Here is a 15,750-nt window from a genome sequence, read left to right on the forward strand (position 1 = left end):
CTCTTTTATATGTGGATTCATGTGGCTACTATAAATGCCATCACTCCACATACAGCATGCCATATAAGTATCACTTTTTTTCTATCAAATTCCACAAGACCAATCCTATAGATGCCATTCAAGGATCCATTCAACCTCTGAAATGCTGATTTCCTTTTTCTGACAAATCACAAGCAAGATGTGGCTTCTTTCTCATCCACTCCTACTTTAACAACACTGATCATCAAGTGGTAGCGTGCTGGACCTAAGATACAAATTGTGGTAGCTGAGCGTGTTAAGTCTTGGTGAAGATCTAAGTAGGGATGGACAAATATGTCAGTTTTGGTGTCACTATTTTCTCATTTTTTTAGTTTTAAGTTCAGTTCTCCACATTTCCACATCAGTTTGTGATTTTTTAAAAAAAGTCCTCATGAAAATTCATCAGCATTTTAGTGTAAATTTCTCATATATTTGTATGCAGTTTTGCCTAATATGCACATTTTTGCAAAGCAATTTTCTCTAATAAAATGCATTTTGTATGTTTGTTTCACTAATATATGCATTTTAAGCATACTTTAGTGTAAGCATTTTTGTACACAATACTAGACCAGAAAACTGCATTGCAAAATTCAAAGAAGTGTGAATTTTGAAGGAGGGGTGTGTTTCAGTTTGCATATTATTTTGGAAGATGTAAATTATGTAGGTTCACCTTTAAATATGAACAGAATAAAATTTCTCCCCCATGCCTAGATCTAACCAATACCCCTGTCTCTCTTTATTTTTCTTAGGTCTAAGGTGGACTTAACTGTTGATTGAATTCATGACCACTAACCATTCGCTGGCTTGTTCCAGGATTATTGTGCACAACTTTTAATCGCTTAGGACACCTATAAAATCTTCCTTTCCCCACTAGAACAGTAAACCAAAGCACAAGAATCAATTATATATTGACTTAATCTCCACACAGCTTTTAGACATAGAATCTCACCACTACCCCTTGTAAACCATAGACATGCTTTGTGTTATTTTTAAAAGTGTACGGTCATATGTCTCTGTTGTTCTCCATCATCCTTTCAGCAGCACCTCTGAGGTGCTCCCGTCACTCAATAAATCCCACCTGTGTAAGCAGAGATGCTTCCAATAGAGTGGCGTAAGAACTTAAGAAGGGTGTTATTGCATCATACCAAAGGCCTATCTGGGCCAGAATTCTTTTCCCATAGTGGCCAACCAGATGCCTCTGGGAGGCCCACAAGCCGGCCATGAGCACAATAGACCTCTCTTGCTCATGGTCCTCAGGAACTGGCACTCAGCAAGATGCCCAGCAATCACAGGTCTCAGCAGCTGAACAAGGAATAAGGAAATCTGGCAGAAGGTCAACAGACGACTGCCTAGAGCTGGAAGTTTATATAGTATCTCCAGCTGGAATACGGACTATTCATAGGAATGCCGAAAAGACAAATGGCTCCTTCTGTTTCCCTGCCATGTCAAAGTGAGAAGCCCCAGAAGCAAGTGATTTGATCTCCAATTCTGCCATTGGGTACAGCAACATCTGCAATAATTTTGATTCTGCCAGAATTGCTATAATCCATGTCAAAGGGCATAATCCATGATCTGCAGTGCAATCACAGCCATGCATGCTCCTACACTCCCGTTTGCACTAGAATCAGCCCACCTGCCTGCTTTTCCTGTTGAATTTCTCAAAGCCTACTCTCTTCCTCTGCGCTCCGCACTGAATGACAGGTCTCTCTATGCTGCTGTTCTCTTCCCTCTATTTCAGCTGTAACTATTTCATAATTTATCAGTTTATTTTTATCCCTTTGAAGCTCAGTTATATGTTTGAGATGTCAAGATAAAGCAATTAGTGCTCTTACAAGTCTCCGGATGCTTGACGCCGGCCAGCTAGGCACTTGAAAGTGTGCCTGTAATGCAATTCTGTCTCTGCAAATATGGCCTAGAATCCATGCCGAATGGCTGGAAATGGCTAAGAGTGGGATTTTAAAAGCAAAATTATTTCAGTGTCCATTACAAAAGAATATTTTACAATATTTTGACAAGAGAAAGAACCTGAGGGAAGCACACAAGAACAACTTCAGTTTTGCTGGTATTACCCCCCCTCTTTACTTCAAGAATGTCAAACATTCTGGCGCATTAGGGAGCTTTTAACACTTCTTCTAACCCTCCCCCAATTTTCTCATCTATGTGTTCAAGATTAGATTGTGTAGCCTATATACTTTTCAGAAATAACCTTTTCCTTGACCTTCATGACAAAAAACATGCAGGAAGATGATCTGGCACTTGAAGTGTATGCATTGTTGCCCTACTTGTCTTTCATCTTCATGCTTGATCTTCCAAAGAAGCATAAATGAAGGCCATAGAAGCCTGTTTGCTTTCCCCCCCCTGGTCTTGTAAGGGTGAAAAAGGCCCTTCCTTTAACCAACAAGGCTTTTATTATCCAAAGAAAAGAAACCCTTTCTGCTTGCTGCCAAACAACAACAATAATCAATTGCTTTTAGCTGGCAGTGCTTTCCAGTTTGGCGATATCAGCGTATAGTCACGTCTTTTACTGTTATTTGCATCACTTTCCCAGACAGGCTTGCCCTTGAACTCCAGTTTTATTGTTAGAGTTTCTCTCACTTGCTCTCCCACTTCTAACCGTTGTTTAGATTGAACCATTAGCCAGCAGCTTCTTCTGATGAAGTTCCATTGCATTTTAAAGGACTCAGGATTTGGATAGCATTTCTCAGTTGATCTATTTGGATTCGGATTCCTGCGTTGATGGCCTTATAGCCCCTTTCCAACTCTACTATTCTATGATTCTATGCTTCTATTTTCTGCTGCAGATGCAGTGGACATTCATTAGAAGTCTATTTGCCGTCCATATGCCTCCAATATTTGTTATTTGGTTGTTTTGCTCTCTTTGCCCCAGGCAAAAACACACAGCGTGAGGCACAGCAGCCACTGCCTTGGCTTGCTTCTCACATTTTTAAGAAAGATATCTTGAGTTAAAGGACTCTAAAATCCTTGAGCTGGAAAGATGACACAGTCCTGGAACCTGGGTAGTTCTTATTGGTAATGACCCGTCTCTGTACATCTTCATTAACAGACACATACCGGCGGGAGATAGCTGTAAGTTTTACCTTTGGCTCGATGATCCTCCTCCTTGGGGCACTGCCCTCCCTCCCACCACTTTCGTTTCAAGATTTCCAAACGGTTGTTCTCCTGTAGCTGGAGAATGGCCAAGTCAAACTCATCACGGAAAACAGACCCTGAAAAGCCAAGAAGGACATTTTCAAAGGGGAGCAGATACTGTGTCTGTTTCATTTTAATTGAATCTCAAGTTTTGTTTTAAAAATGCATAATTTACTGTAGAGTTAAGATTTGCAAGGGTATCCTTTAACTTTCTCATTTACATAGATTTCAGCTTTCAAAAATCATTTCAGAAAACCCTGAGCTACCCAAGTTTTTGAAATGTATTTATGGGGTTGCTTCTGTCTGTGAAACTACAGTGTGAAAGGCTGTGCTTCTACAGGAGAGCATGGAACGTTCATTTAAAAATGAACTAGTTTAAGTTCGGCATGTCTAAATAGGAACTAATTCTCGTTCACGATCATCTCTTTCAAAACAGTTTAGTTCACATTTAGTTCAGAATTCAATTCAAGTTCAATGAGAATTAGCATTCAGAATGTTACAAGCTGCTATGGTGACGTATAAAATATACTTAAGAAAACTGAGAAACCATTAAAACATATACACAGTGGGATGTGAAGTATTTATTTTTTTCCCAGCAATTATGATCTTTAAGGTTAAAGTCCCTCAAAGTCTAAAGACTAAAACATATGTAAAAGAATGAACTTGAAGATGAACTAGAAATCATTCAAAGTTTTACCCCCAAAAAAACTTAATTCACATTCAGTTCACTGTGCAATTATGGGAACTGATTTTGGTGTAGTTCAGAGATTTTTGAACTAGTTCAATGAACGTTAAACTGAACGAGTTCATTTCAAGCACTATGCTACACCAGGCATTTAGTGTGGAACTGCATGCTCTGTTCACACACTTTTAATTGGGCATCCACATGATGTGTCATCTAATCACTTACTTAAAACACACACACACATTTAGCCAGAAAAGTGTTTTAGCAATAATTAAAAGATAAACACATCATTTATGTGTGCTGAGCTCTGATAGGTTCACCTGCCTAATACTTCACTGTCCACATTAAAACCCATGCTAGGAGAGGCCCTGTTCCCCTCACAGAGAGCTAATCCCCAGAAGAGGGGCTGACTGTTAAACCACTCTGGCCACTGGAGCTCTGTCAGGGGAATAGGAGTCTCCTCACAACTCTCAGCACCCTTCACAAACTATACTTACCAGGATTCTCTGGGGGAAGCCATGACTGTGCAATAAAGTTCTGGCGTGGGTATGGCCACCTGATTAGCCAAGCCAAACAGTTGTGAATTTGGCTTTTAGAACACTGGCGGTTCTTAATGAGCATGCCCGACACTATAATAGACTTAAATGTCTTAAATTCATTAAAAATCAGCCATGCATTTTTTAAACTTTAAAACTGCAGAAGATGAAGGTCAGGGTATGATGCAAGGTCAGTAATAGGATTTCAGGTACTCTGTGAACATGGCTGATTTTTAATTAATTTCAACAAATTATGAGGCCACTGACAGAAAAAAGTGCAACAAGAGTCTGGATTTTTTTCTCTTGTTTTACTTTTGAACTCTCAATTCTCTCTGAGTGTTTTGTGTATCGCCATGAAAATGTAGAGTGTTGTTAAGCAAGCGTTTCTGAGTCCAGGACTATAAGTTTTGTACGGTTTTGTTTTGAAATGTGCTTATGGGAAGCAGCAGAATGGCATGGGGGTATTTTCAATTTAACTTTGTGGGATGTGAAAAATCCATGCCGACCATAGTATACAATAGCCACTGTTGTGGGTATATAATAATATCATAATGCTATAGCATTATGGTGGCCTAGTATTAACAGTACCATAATAAATTACCAATCTAGCAGTTGGTGTTAATAGCACCACAGCTCTCTTCCATTAAAAAAAAACCTGCTGGAAAGAGGTTTATTGATAATTAAAAGACTGCTTTAAACAAATAATGGAGGTTATAAAATGGCACCCACCATAAGGGTTATAGTGAATTATTGAGATTCAAATGGCCTCACCCCACAGCGACTATGTCTTACTCAGTAGTATGGACAGAACATAACAGGATGAACATATTGGAAGAGTGCAATATTCCTGCGAAGCATATGTAGTCAATTGCAATCATGCTAGTAGCATCTGGAAGCAGCCCAAACTTTTGTGGATACAATTTCTGAAAATTGTATCCTTTTGTCTCCTTGAGAATCCTACCTACATTTACTGCTGAAACCTAAGAGTCACTCATATTATAAAGAGGGATGGGTATATTTACTCATGACCATACCGTGTGTGTGTATTCTTAATCCCTCCTCCTCCTCCTCACTAACAAAGCAGGGAACAGGTAGGTGTATCCAGTTTCCCCACAATACCCACAAAACATCATTTCTTCTCTTTTCTGTCTTAGAGGCCCAAAGAGAATTCTACAGTGAGCATCAAGTCCCCAGGCTTAGCACTGTGAATTACAGTATCCAATTCAATGAAAAATCCTCTCTAGGGCTGTTAATTCCCATGTAGTAGGGAGCTCCTGTACCTTTACACGAACTTGCAAAGGACTAATGAGACATAATTGCAACAAGACCTCTGTTTTTGAATACAGGTTGCTGCTGAGTAGATATAAAATTGGTGGGATGGAAGGGCAATGTAATGTGAACAGTGGGCCAAAGGGGGATTTCTGAACCCGTCCTCCACCCAAGTTCCTCCCCACTGCCACCCCCCAGCAACCTCTCACAGATGATTTTCTTTTGACTAGGCTCCAAACAAGGATATAAGAAGCTCTCTTATACCAAGGCAGATGCATCGTTCCATTTAGCTTACTATTTTTTACACTGACTGGGATCAACTCTCTGGGGTTTCAGAAAGGGATTCTTTCCCATCCCTACCATGTGCTCTGCTGATGAGCTATGGCCCTTCCCAAGGAAAGTTCCACATGGAGAAAAGTGGCTGGGGGAGGGGTTTTTTTTTTGGGGGGGGGGAGGAGACAAGTCAGTATCCCTGACTCATTTTCCACATGCAGTTGCCTCTTTCAATCCTTCTGTTTATTTGTTACGTAGCAATCTGCATTATAACACGTAGATTATGCAGGTGTCACATCCAGTTAGGCCCTCAGCGGGTCCAACTCCTATCATGGAGCTGTGACAGTGATGGAGTAATGCAATGCTGCTGTCAGGAAAGCATGAGTACTATTTCAGTACCACAGCAAGGTAAAAACAGATCGGCTGACTCTCTCTTTGACACAAAGCTCTTAAAGAAATGGGATCCTCCTCTAGAGCAGGAAGTAGAACTTTCCTCATATCATAACAAAAGTATCTTATCCAAGCCTTTCCAAAGGTTACTAGGAACCATCATCTTCTCTTTGTCATCCTTGTGCTTTTCTCATACAGAGCTTTTCACTGTAGTTCCCACAAAGCACTTAAATGAGTAATATTGAGACAAGACAAGGATAACAAGAGCCACTCCTCGTCATCAAGTGTAGCAAACAATTGATTCAGAGCATGAACACTTCCACCCCATCTTCCCCTACCATGCCCCTCCAATTCACATTCACGGAATACAGTTAGGTCACTTAATACTGAAGCGACCAAGGTTCACCAAATACAAACTATTGAATTTACTTTGAGGATCTGAGTCCTAATTTGCAACTCTGGCAACTAGAGATGGAGGAGGAGTCTGTTTTAAACAGACTCATAGACAGGATAAGTCTGTTAAAACAGACAACTCCTCCATCCCTAGTTGCCAGAGTTGCAAATTAAGACTCAGATCCTCAAAGTAAAGTTAATTCAACAGTAAACAGACTTATAGACAGGATCCCCCTCTAGGATGCACACCTTAACTTGGTGAGGGGATTTGAGAGTATCGAAGAAGCTGAGAGCAATGCCATCAGGAGTTTAGACCAAGAGGCTAGAGTCCTAGCAGTGTCACCCAAGGTGGAATGCTCAAAGCTGAGACACCACACTAAGATGCATCCAGACAGAGGAAGGCAATGGTAAACCTCCTCTGAATACCTCTTACCATGAAAATCCTATTGACTGTCCAAAATGCAACACAAGATAGTGGTGGAAGATGAGACCCCCAGGTCAGATGGCACTCATCGAGTTACTGGGGAAGAACAACAGACAAGTACGAGTAGCACTGTGACTAATGACGCAATGGGGTCAAAGCCAAAAGGAAGCCCAGAGGCTGAAGCACACAGATGCGAAAGGAGAGTCCAGAGTTGTACAACATACACAATAGGAACATGGAATGTGAGAAGTGATGTAGCAAAAGCAATCAGGAGCTATAACGCAAGGTCTGAGCGAGTGATATCATGGAGACTTAACAGGAAACCTATCAATATGACCATCATCCAAGTCTATGCTCCAACGGCAAACACAGAAGAGGAAACTGAGAGATTTTACACAGAAGTACAGGAAGAAATTGATCACACACCAAAACAAGATGCTCTGATAATCATGGGGGACTGGAATGCAAAAGTAGGGAACAGAGAAGAACTAGAAATTGTGGAGAAATGGGGCTTAGGAGATAGAAATGAAGCAGGAGAAAGACTTATTGAATTCTGTGAAGCCAATAATTTGTTTCCTGTAAACACATTTTTCGAGCAACAGAAAAGACAACTGTACACATGGACATCACCAAATGGTCAATACAGGAATCAAATTGATTATATAATTGGTAGCAGCAGATGGAGAAGTTGCATACTTTCTGCAAAAACAAGACCAGGAGCAGACTGCGGAACAGATCATAAACTGGTAATATCGAAAATCAGAGTAAAGCTAAAGAAGAACAACAAAGCAATCATAATGCCAAAATACAATTTAAATAACATCTCAGCAGAATTTAAAGATCAAATAAGGAACAGATTTGTGGCTTTAAACCTAGCTGATGGATAACCAGAAGAACTATAGAGTGAAGTCAGAGACATTATCAGGGAAGAATGCAAAAAGACAATACCTCTAATTAAAAAGAGAGATGGATGACTGACAAAACTCTTAAAATGGTTAATGATAGAAGGAAAGCAAAAGCAAACGGTGATAGAAACACGGTCAGAACCCTAAATGCAATAATACAGTGACTAGTACGTAGGGACAAAGAGAACTACTACAATAATTATTGTACAGAAATAGAAGAGGATAATAAAAAAGGTAGAACAAGAGCCCTATTCCAAAAGATTAGAGAAATCAAAGGGAAATTCAAACTAAGAGTTGAGATGTTGAATAATCAACAGAGGAACACACTGACTGACCGAGATGAAATAAAAGGAAGATGGAAGCAATACACTGAAGAATTTTATAAAAGAGATGCAAGGATGACAGACTAATTCACAGAGGAACTGTATGAAGAATCAGAAATTCTAGAATGTGAGGTGGAAGCTGCTCTTAAAATACCTGGAAGAAACAAATAACCAGGAATAGATGGCATACCAATAGAGTTGCTACAAGCTACTGAGACTGAATCTGTCCAAATTTTGACAAAAAATTGTCAACAAGTATGGAAAAGAAAACAATGGCCCACAGACTGAAAGTGCTCGACATACATCCCAATTCCAAAGAAAGGGGACCCCAAGGAATGCAGTAATTATTGAACTATTGCCTTAATATCCCATGCAAGTAAAGTAATCTCAAGATTCTGCAACAAAGGCTCTTACCATATATGGAGCAAGAAATGCCAGATGGCCAAGCTGGATTTAGAAAGGGAAGAAGCACCAGAGATGATATCGCAAACATACGCTGAATAATGGAGCGTACCAAGGAATTTCAGAGGAAAATCACCCTGTGCTTTATAGATTACAGCAAAGCCTTTGACTGTGTAGATCATGAAAAACTATGGAATGCTTTAAAAGAAATGGGGGGTGCCACAGCATCTGATTGTCCTGATGCTCAACCTATACCTCTTGTCTAGAGGCTACTGTAAAGACAGAATATGGAGAAACCGATTGGTTCCCCATCGGGAAGGGTGTGAGACGGGTGTATTTTATCACCTTATTTGTTTAATCTATATGCAGAATATATCATACAGAAAGCGAGATTGGACCAAGATGAAGGAGGTGTGAAAATTGGAGGGAGAAATATCAATAATTTATGATATGCAGATGATACCATACTACTGGCAGACTCCAGTAATTATCTGAAATGAATGCTGATGAAAGTTAAAGAGGAAAGCACAAAAGCAGGATTACAACCTAGATTTGATCATATTTTTTAGCAGACCTGGTTAACAAAACCTTGCTTCTTATAGAGATCAAGGAGTGAGACAGGAATTGGGGGGGGGGGAATGTGCAGAGAAGCTCAACAAAGATTTTCAGAACATCCCATATCCACTGGCAACTGGTTGCATCCCTCCAGAGTAATATCTTTGTAGTACTGTGTCATTATACATGTTCCATACATTTCATTGAGAATGCTTGGGTATATAATGACCTATGAAGCTTAAAAAGTTTAATCTCACTGTGTGTGAGAACTAGAAATGTGAAATGTATCAAGAGCAGCTCTATCAGGCTTTGAAGCTGCAGGTGGTCTTTGGATTGTGTATTTTTAACTTCTTTAAAACAAGAGGTACCTCTTTTTATTCCTGGCCTTGCTGTTTGCTATTTTCAAGCCTGTTTCTTACTAATCACCTTGGAAAAACATAGAGCAGCTACCTAAAAGATAATCAAGCAGGTAGCATTGTGGAGAGCCCAATAGGAACTACTTAATATTGCATCAACTGCAGATTCCTCAAATGTCCTTCAGTCAAGATCTGCCCTCACACACCCATCTAGCCTAAATCTAGCCTGAACAAAGAGTAAATGTAAAAAATGCAAATAAAGTCAATGAAATATTTCTAAACCTTTCATTTAGGATGCCACCCAGATAAATGCATTAATCCGGCAATGGTTTCTTTGAAGCCTAGTGGCATACAGGAAGGCTGCAAAAATCATCTGACATCTGTTCTGAATCTCTTTCAGCCTATTAATGCCCTGATCCTCTGCAGACAGCCCAGAATAGCTAGTATTTTGCTTCACTGCCTACCGACTGGCATGCCAATCCCGTAGCCCTTGGTGTCCAGAAGTCCCCCAACCTGCGTGAGGTTGCAATTGCGCTGGCGGTAATACTCGTTCATAGTGGATTCCAGAAGGAAGGCATAGTTGGAGTTAAGCACCCGTGCGATCCCTTCCTCTGTGCTCTTAACAAAGACACTCGGCTGCTTGGAGTACATGTAATTCCACATACGCTGGTATGTCTGGTACCGAGAATTCTGCAAAAAGAGCAAAGAGAAGCCAAGATTCAATGGAAATCTTGGTCAGGGCTCAAGGGAGTGAGGCTCTTCTCAGCACCTGTTGCCTTTGGCTTGAAATTGGCTTTGGGGTCTGATCCATACAACAGGGAATGTTGGTCAATGCACAGAATATCTGAGTATGACAAAAGCCATACATCAAAGGGGAAGGTGAGCCCCCCTCCCCCTAAAGGTAATTATCAGTTCTGTCGTAGCCTCATATATGCATATGTGTATGTATCTCATGTCATTTAGAGATCTCTTTTGTACAAGTATGTATTTAAAGCAAAGTACAACTGGTTACATACCAGAAGTCATTTCAGCAAGTTAATTAAACCTCAGGGATATTACAATAACTGGTACTAAAAGGCAGAAGCAGAACAATGGCAAGAAAGGTTTTTTTTTACTTGTTTAAATAAGAAAAAGCCTTGACAGCCCACATGGAGGCAGGAAGAGAAAGAGCCTGCTGGATTACCCTAAGGAAGAAATTCCACAGTCATGAAGCCACCACAAGATAGGTCCTGCACCTATTGTCTACCAGTCATAAGGCCAATGGAAGTGGGCCTGAGAGCAGGGTCTCTGAAGCTGATTGCAACCTCAGACATGTTCATATGGCTGAAGGTGGGCCTTCATGTAACCTGGTCCCAAACTATTAAAGGCCTTAGAGGTCAAAGCTGGCAACTTTAACACTCAGAAATGTTTACCATTTCAGACCCAACCCTAAAATTTGGCAATCAGAACCTGGGCACAAAGCAAACAAAGGATGCTTTGTTTCTCAGATGCCCACCTAGAAGTCATAACATCTGATCTGGATTATATATTAGTTAACCCCAGATATTTAGTGGCTGCTTAGAGTGCTACATTAGCGAAAGGAGAACATTTACAGCTCAGATTGCTGCTCAACAATATCTCATCCATTGAGCTTCTCTGAGAGAGTATCCACCATTGCTGTAACATCTTTATTGGGACTAAGTAGAATGTCACCATGCTTCTTTATGGCAATGAAGTTGGTCCTAATAAAAGTATTATGCTGCTGTGGCTTTGGGGTATTTTTCTAATGGACCAAACAGTTACATCCAATTTTTGTGTGTCTCTGAGAGGGAACACTATTGGTTTCCATTCTCTCTCTCTGCCTGTTCTCACTCTTTAAATAATTGAGAACTTGGCTTGAGCATCATAACTTAAACAATTTTGTTGAAACAACCCTTTCTGAACCCAAGTTGCAACCACTATAAGGCTTCAGTTCAACTAAAAACAAAGTTTGAAAAGCTCTCTCCCCATTCTGGCACTTGGGCATTTAATAAATAATCCCTGCTCAGAACTATGCACCACTGAAGTGCTGCACAGATATTAACTCATTCATGTCCACTGGCTCCCCTATAGAGAAGGCAGCCTCACCTCTGCAAGGTGGATCATATAGCTGGAAAGAATCTTGAGCGTTCTGTTGCCTTGAGGTGGTCAAATGAAAACATCCGGACATCTGAGTCTCTCCAACCAGCTTTTTCATCCCCTTCTCTCAATGTCTTTGCACAGCTCTCTGTAGCTTACAACACCTGCCAACAACCTGCCACCATTGCCTTTATTAATAATAGTGCATATATACACAATGTGTGGAGTACTCTTTAGAATGCTGGACTAGGACTCGGAGACCCAGGTTCAAATCTTCACTCACCTGTGAAGATCACCAAGTAACTTCCACAGAGGAAGATCAGCAGTAAATAAATGAATAAAATGTCATTTAAAAACCCTGTAATTCTGCCTCTTCCGGGGGGGGGGGCTGTACCTAATATTTTTATTTTCTGAGAGTCAGAAAGACAGAACAGGAGTTATACAGAGCACAGAGGGCTTGTTAAACTGAAGCACCTATGCATGCGAATACAGAATAAGATGCAGACTAGGATAAAAGATCCCATGCAAACTACATGGGGATCTGCGGCATTGCAAGCATTAAGTTTTAATGAAAAAGGGGGTCCTACTCTCCTCGTTAGCTGCACATCAAAAAGCTTACCTGGAAAAAAGTCATGCTGGAACCTCCGTGGATTGTGCCATACTCAATGGCTGTCTGGTCAGCAAGGTCATCTACTGATTCTATGGGCACATCCATGCGCTGCACAGTGAGGAAAGCTGCTAGGTTGGCTGTGTAGGAGGAGATGATGATCAAGGTGAAGGCCCACCTTGAGGGGAGAAAAAAGAGACATAAAGAAAATTGACATCTCCAAAGTTTGTCTGCATCCAGAGCTACCTCTACCTTCTCCCCCTCCCCCAATGAACCTGATTCTGAACAGTCACTGTTCCTCCAGAAGGAATCTGAAAGGTTCAAGTGTGTCATGCTCAAGTATGTCAAAAGAATGATGTTGGCTTAAAGGAAAAAATTCAAATTCTGCTCAGTCTTTGAATAAGGAAAGATATATACACTCTAGAATTGGTAGAGACCTCCTAGATTTAATAATGAAGAGTAGCATCTTCAAGACTAAAAACTATTCCATAATAAATGTGCAAGGGTTATAGCCAATGCTTTGTGAGTGGCATTCTGCCTGCACAGGAAAACTTCCCACTCTTCCTCTCCCTGCATGTCCCCAAAATCTGCTTCAGAGGGTCCCCTAATCCTCTGGAGCAGATTTTGAAGAGGTGGGGGGGGTGTAGAGGAGAGGAAAGGGAAGCTCCATTACACAAGCAAAAGTCTGTTGCTTGAGTGGAATAACAGCATTGGATACAACCCTTAAGATGCCACAAGACTCTTTGTTGTTTTGCTAACACAACTACCTCACTTGAATTTGTCACTTCTAAATTTAGTGCTTGAAGGAACCACTGTGTTTGCTTCTATATTTGTGTCTCCTTATCCATTTTCTTTCTATGGAATACATGATCCAATGACAAATCAAAGTGGGACTAGCCAAGTAAGCCCTTTGTGTTTACAATCAGGACTGCAGGTATTCTGTACCTAAAATTATAAATTTTGCAGTAAGGAAATCCACATTCTGAAACCATGATCCTGCATAAACATTTAAGTTTCTTTGGATCTAAAAATTCTGCTAAGCAAACTTGCATAGTTGAAGCTTCTGGTTGCCCTTTTCCTCCTATCTGCTACTCCTATGCCCATGAAAACTGGATTTCTTTGGCGGGGGGAGAAAGACATGGTTGATGCATGCACAGTGGGCTTTTTGGAGCCAAGCTATTATTTTGTTTTAAAGATTTCAGGGTATGTTTGCTTGTTTGGTCAAGTGGGGGAGATATTGACTGATGGGCATTTGGGGGATGTGAATGGAATGGAGGGTGAACGGGCATGGAGCCTGAGAGTTCTATGGCCAGCACGGTTGAGAGGCTGGACATACTAGCCAAGACACAGAGAACTGTTCAGAACGGGGGGGGGAACCTTCCATCTCTTTCTCAGAGAAAAACACCCCTCTTTACACCTGTCTTGTTTTTGAGTCATCGCTCTTCATGCATTTTCAAGGATTTAATCTGCAACCAAGAGGGCTAGAGGGGAAAAAAATGAATTTCCCACTTGCATAGTGAACTTCTTGACAGGTGTAATATACACAGCCTTGTTTATAGTTTTAGAAATGGGTGATTCTACAAGAAAGGCAAAAACATATAAGGGCTCTTGAAGAAGAAGGATTAACTTAGTCACATGGAAGCTGAATATGCAAGGCCTCTCCAAATGCATCAGTCACAAGATGGTACAGATTGCTCACCATGAGAACAGGAAGCCGGACTACATGAGCCTTTGGCCTGATCCATCAGGGCTCACCTTATGCTCTTCTCCAGAGACCCATCAATGTATGAATAGCCAGTACATTACAGATCTTCTGTTCCACCATAAGTTAAGAAAGCGTTCACAGAAAACCATCCATGTTGGCTAAGCTAGAGCAAACCAATGCGGTAGGAAAGATGACCTGTGTGATTTCTTACCAGACTCCACTGACGCAGCGTGTGGACAAAGCCCGAGGAGCAATGGTGGACCCCTGCTGCATGAATCCACCAACTGGAAACCATAGGCTGTTGCCAAGAGAGTACTGGTTTACGAGCAGATTGCATTTCCCTTGGGAGCAGGGGTGGGGGCTGTACCACTCGTAGGGCGTCAATCTGCAACATCCCAAAACACAACACCTCCAGTTACTTGGAGTACAAACATTTGGGGGGGGGGAAGCAACCCTTAGAGACCTAACTGTCCTAGGGGCAGGATATCTCAGTTATCTCAGTTATTTTGCTGGAAATTGGTCCCAGGAGGTCTTTCAGCATAGGCAACTGACATCCTTGAGAAGATTATAATCAGTTTGAAACCTGGAAAGGGTGCACAACAGACAGCTCGTGCATTGTTTGCACCTTCATCATTGTTCCATTCACTGGATGGACATTTTGTTGTTCCATGCTCAAAACGAGAATCCTGAAATCTCATTGCATGTCTGCATGTGAATTTACCTACTCCTAATTCCAGTGCTGATTCCAGGTTTTGGATGACCCTTGGATACGATGTACTCAGTGGGGGTCTTCTCTCTGCAGCACTCAGTTCCTTTCCCCCACCACTGTTACTACCTATTTGTTTGCCTCTCCCTCTGGGCCCAAACCACACAGCCTCCCAGATGCATGATGTGCAGGGGTTACTATTGAGGAAGGGCCATAGCTCACTGGCAGGCCATCTGCTTTGCATGCAGCAGCAATCTCCAGCATTTCCAGGTAGGGCAGTGAAAGACTTCCTGCTTGAAACCCTGGAGAATGGCTGCCGATCAGTGTAGACAATACTGAGCTACATGGACCAATGGGTCTGACTCAGAATAAGGCAGCTGCCTATGTTCCTCTGTTTGCTAATTCAGTCCAGGTGAACAGACAGCAACAGCAAGGAGGAGTAGAATAAGGAGGCTCATCAGATTGGTAGTACTGCCCCTACTGGGTCATGGGCATCTACAGATACCCAATTGTACCGACTTCTGATGTCAGCCCTGCTCCCTAATTCAGTTCTTTAGGGATGTCAGAAGCTGTAGGCTGGAGCATCTGTCCAGGTAGTTGAGTACTTTCAGGCTCTGGACTGGCCTTGCCCACCCAAGCTGGCCATTGGACTTTCCTGGACAGGGCAGACTATACAACGTCTTTGCTTTCTGAGCAGCAAGGTCTTTCTGGCCTTGGGGCATTCCTGTTTTCTTTGGCGTTACTTCTTGGTCTGCTCCGTCCTTGGCTTCCACTGCTGGCCTGCTCCATCTTCTGAATCCTACTTATTCCCACAGCTCTGTTTGCCTGGCTCACCTCTGGGCTTCTGGCTCCTGATTCATGTCAGAAGCTGCCTACAGCCCAGCACTGACAGCACCAAATGTTAGAATTGGAGAAAGTTCCTTGAAAAAGTAGACATAAAAACACCTGCTGTAATA

General features: G+C 41.6%; 1 protein-coding gene across 4 annotated transcripts in view; it reads right to left on the minus strand.

Annotated features, from left to right (window-relative positions):
- Positions 1–15,750, minus strand: part of GRIK4 (glutamate ionotropic receptor kainate type subunit 4) — a 452,002-nt gene that overhangs the window by 14,576 nt on the left and 421,676 nt on the right. For all 4 annotated transcript variants that reach the window (XM_061592684.1, XM_061592685.1, XM_061592686.1 and 1 more), the window contains 4 exons: positions 14,300–14,473; positions 12,396–12,561; positions 10,144–10,369; positions 3,117–3,245 (listed from right to left, as the gene is read on the minus strand). In XM_061592684.1, the coding sequence (XP_061448668.1) occupies positions 3,117–3,245; positions 10,144–10,369; positions 12,396–12,561; positions 14,300–14,473 (695 nt within the window). The remainder of the gene's footprint in view (positions 1–3,116; positions 3,246–10,143; positions 10,370–12,395; positions 12,562–14,299; positions 14,474–15,750) is intronic.

The sequence above is a fragment of the Rhineura floridana genome, chromosome 12 (assembly GCF_030035675.1).
Source record: "Rhineura floridana isolate rRhiFlo1 chromosome 12, rRhiFlo1.hap2, whole genome shotgun sequence".
NCBI classification, from domain to species: Eukaryota; Metazoa; Chordata; class Lepidosauria; order Squamata; family Rhineuridae; genus Rhineura; species Rhineura floridana.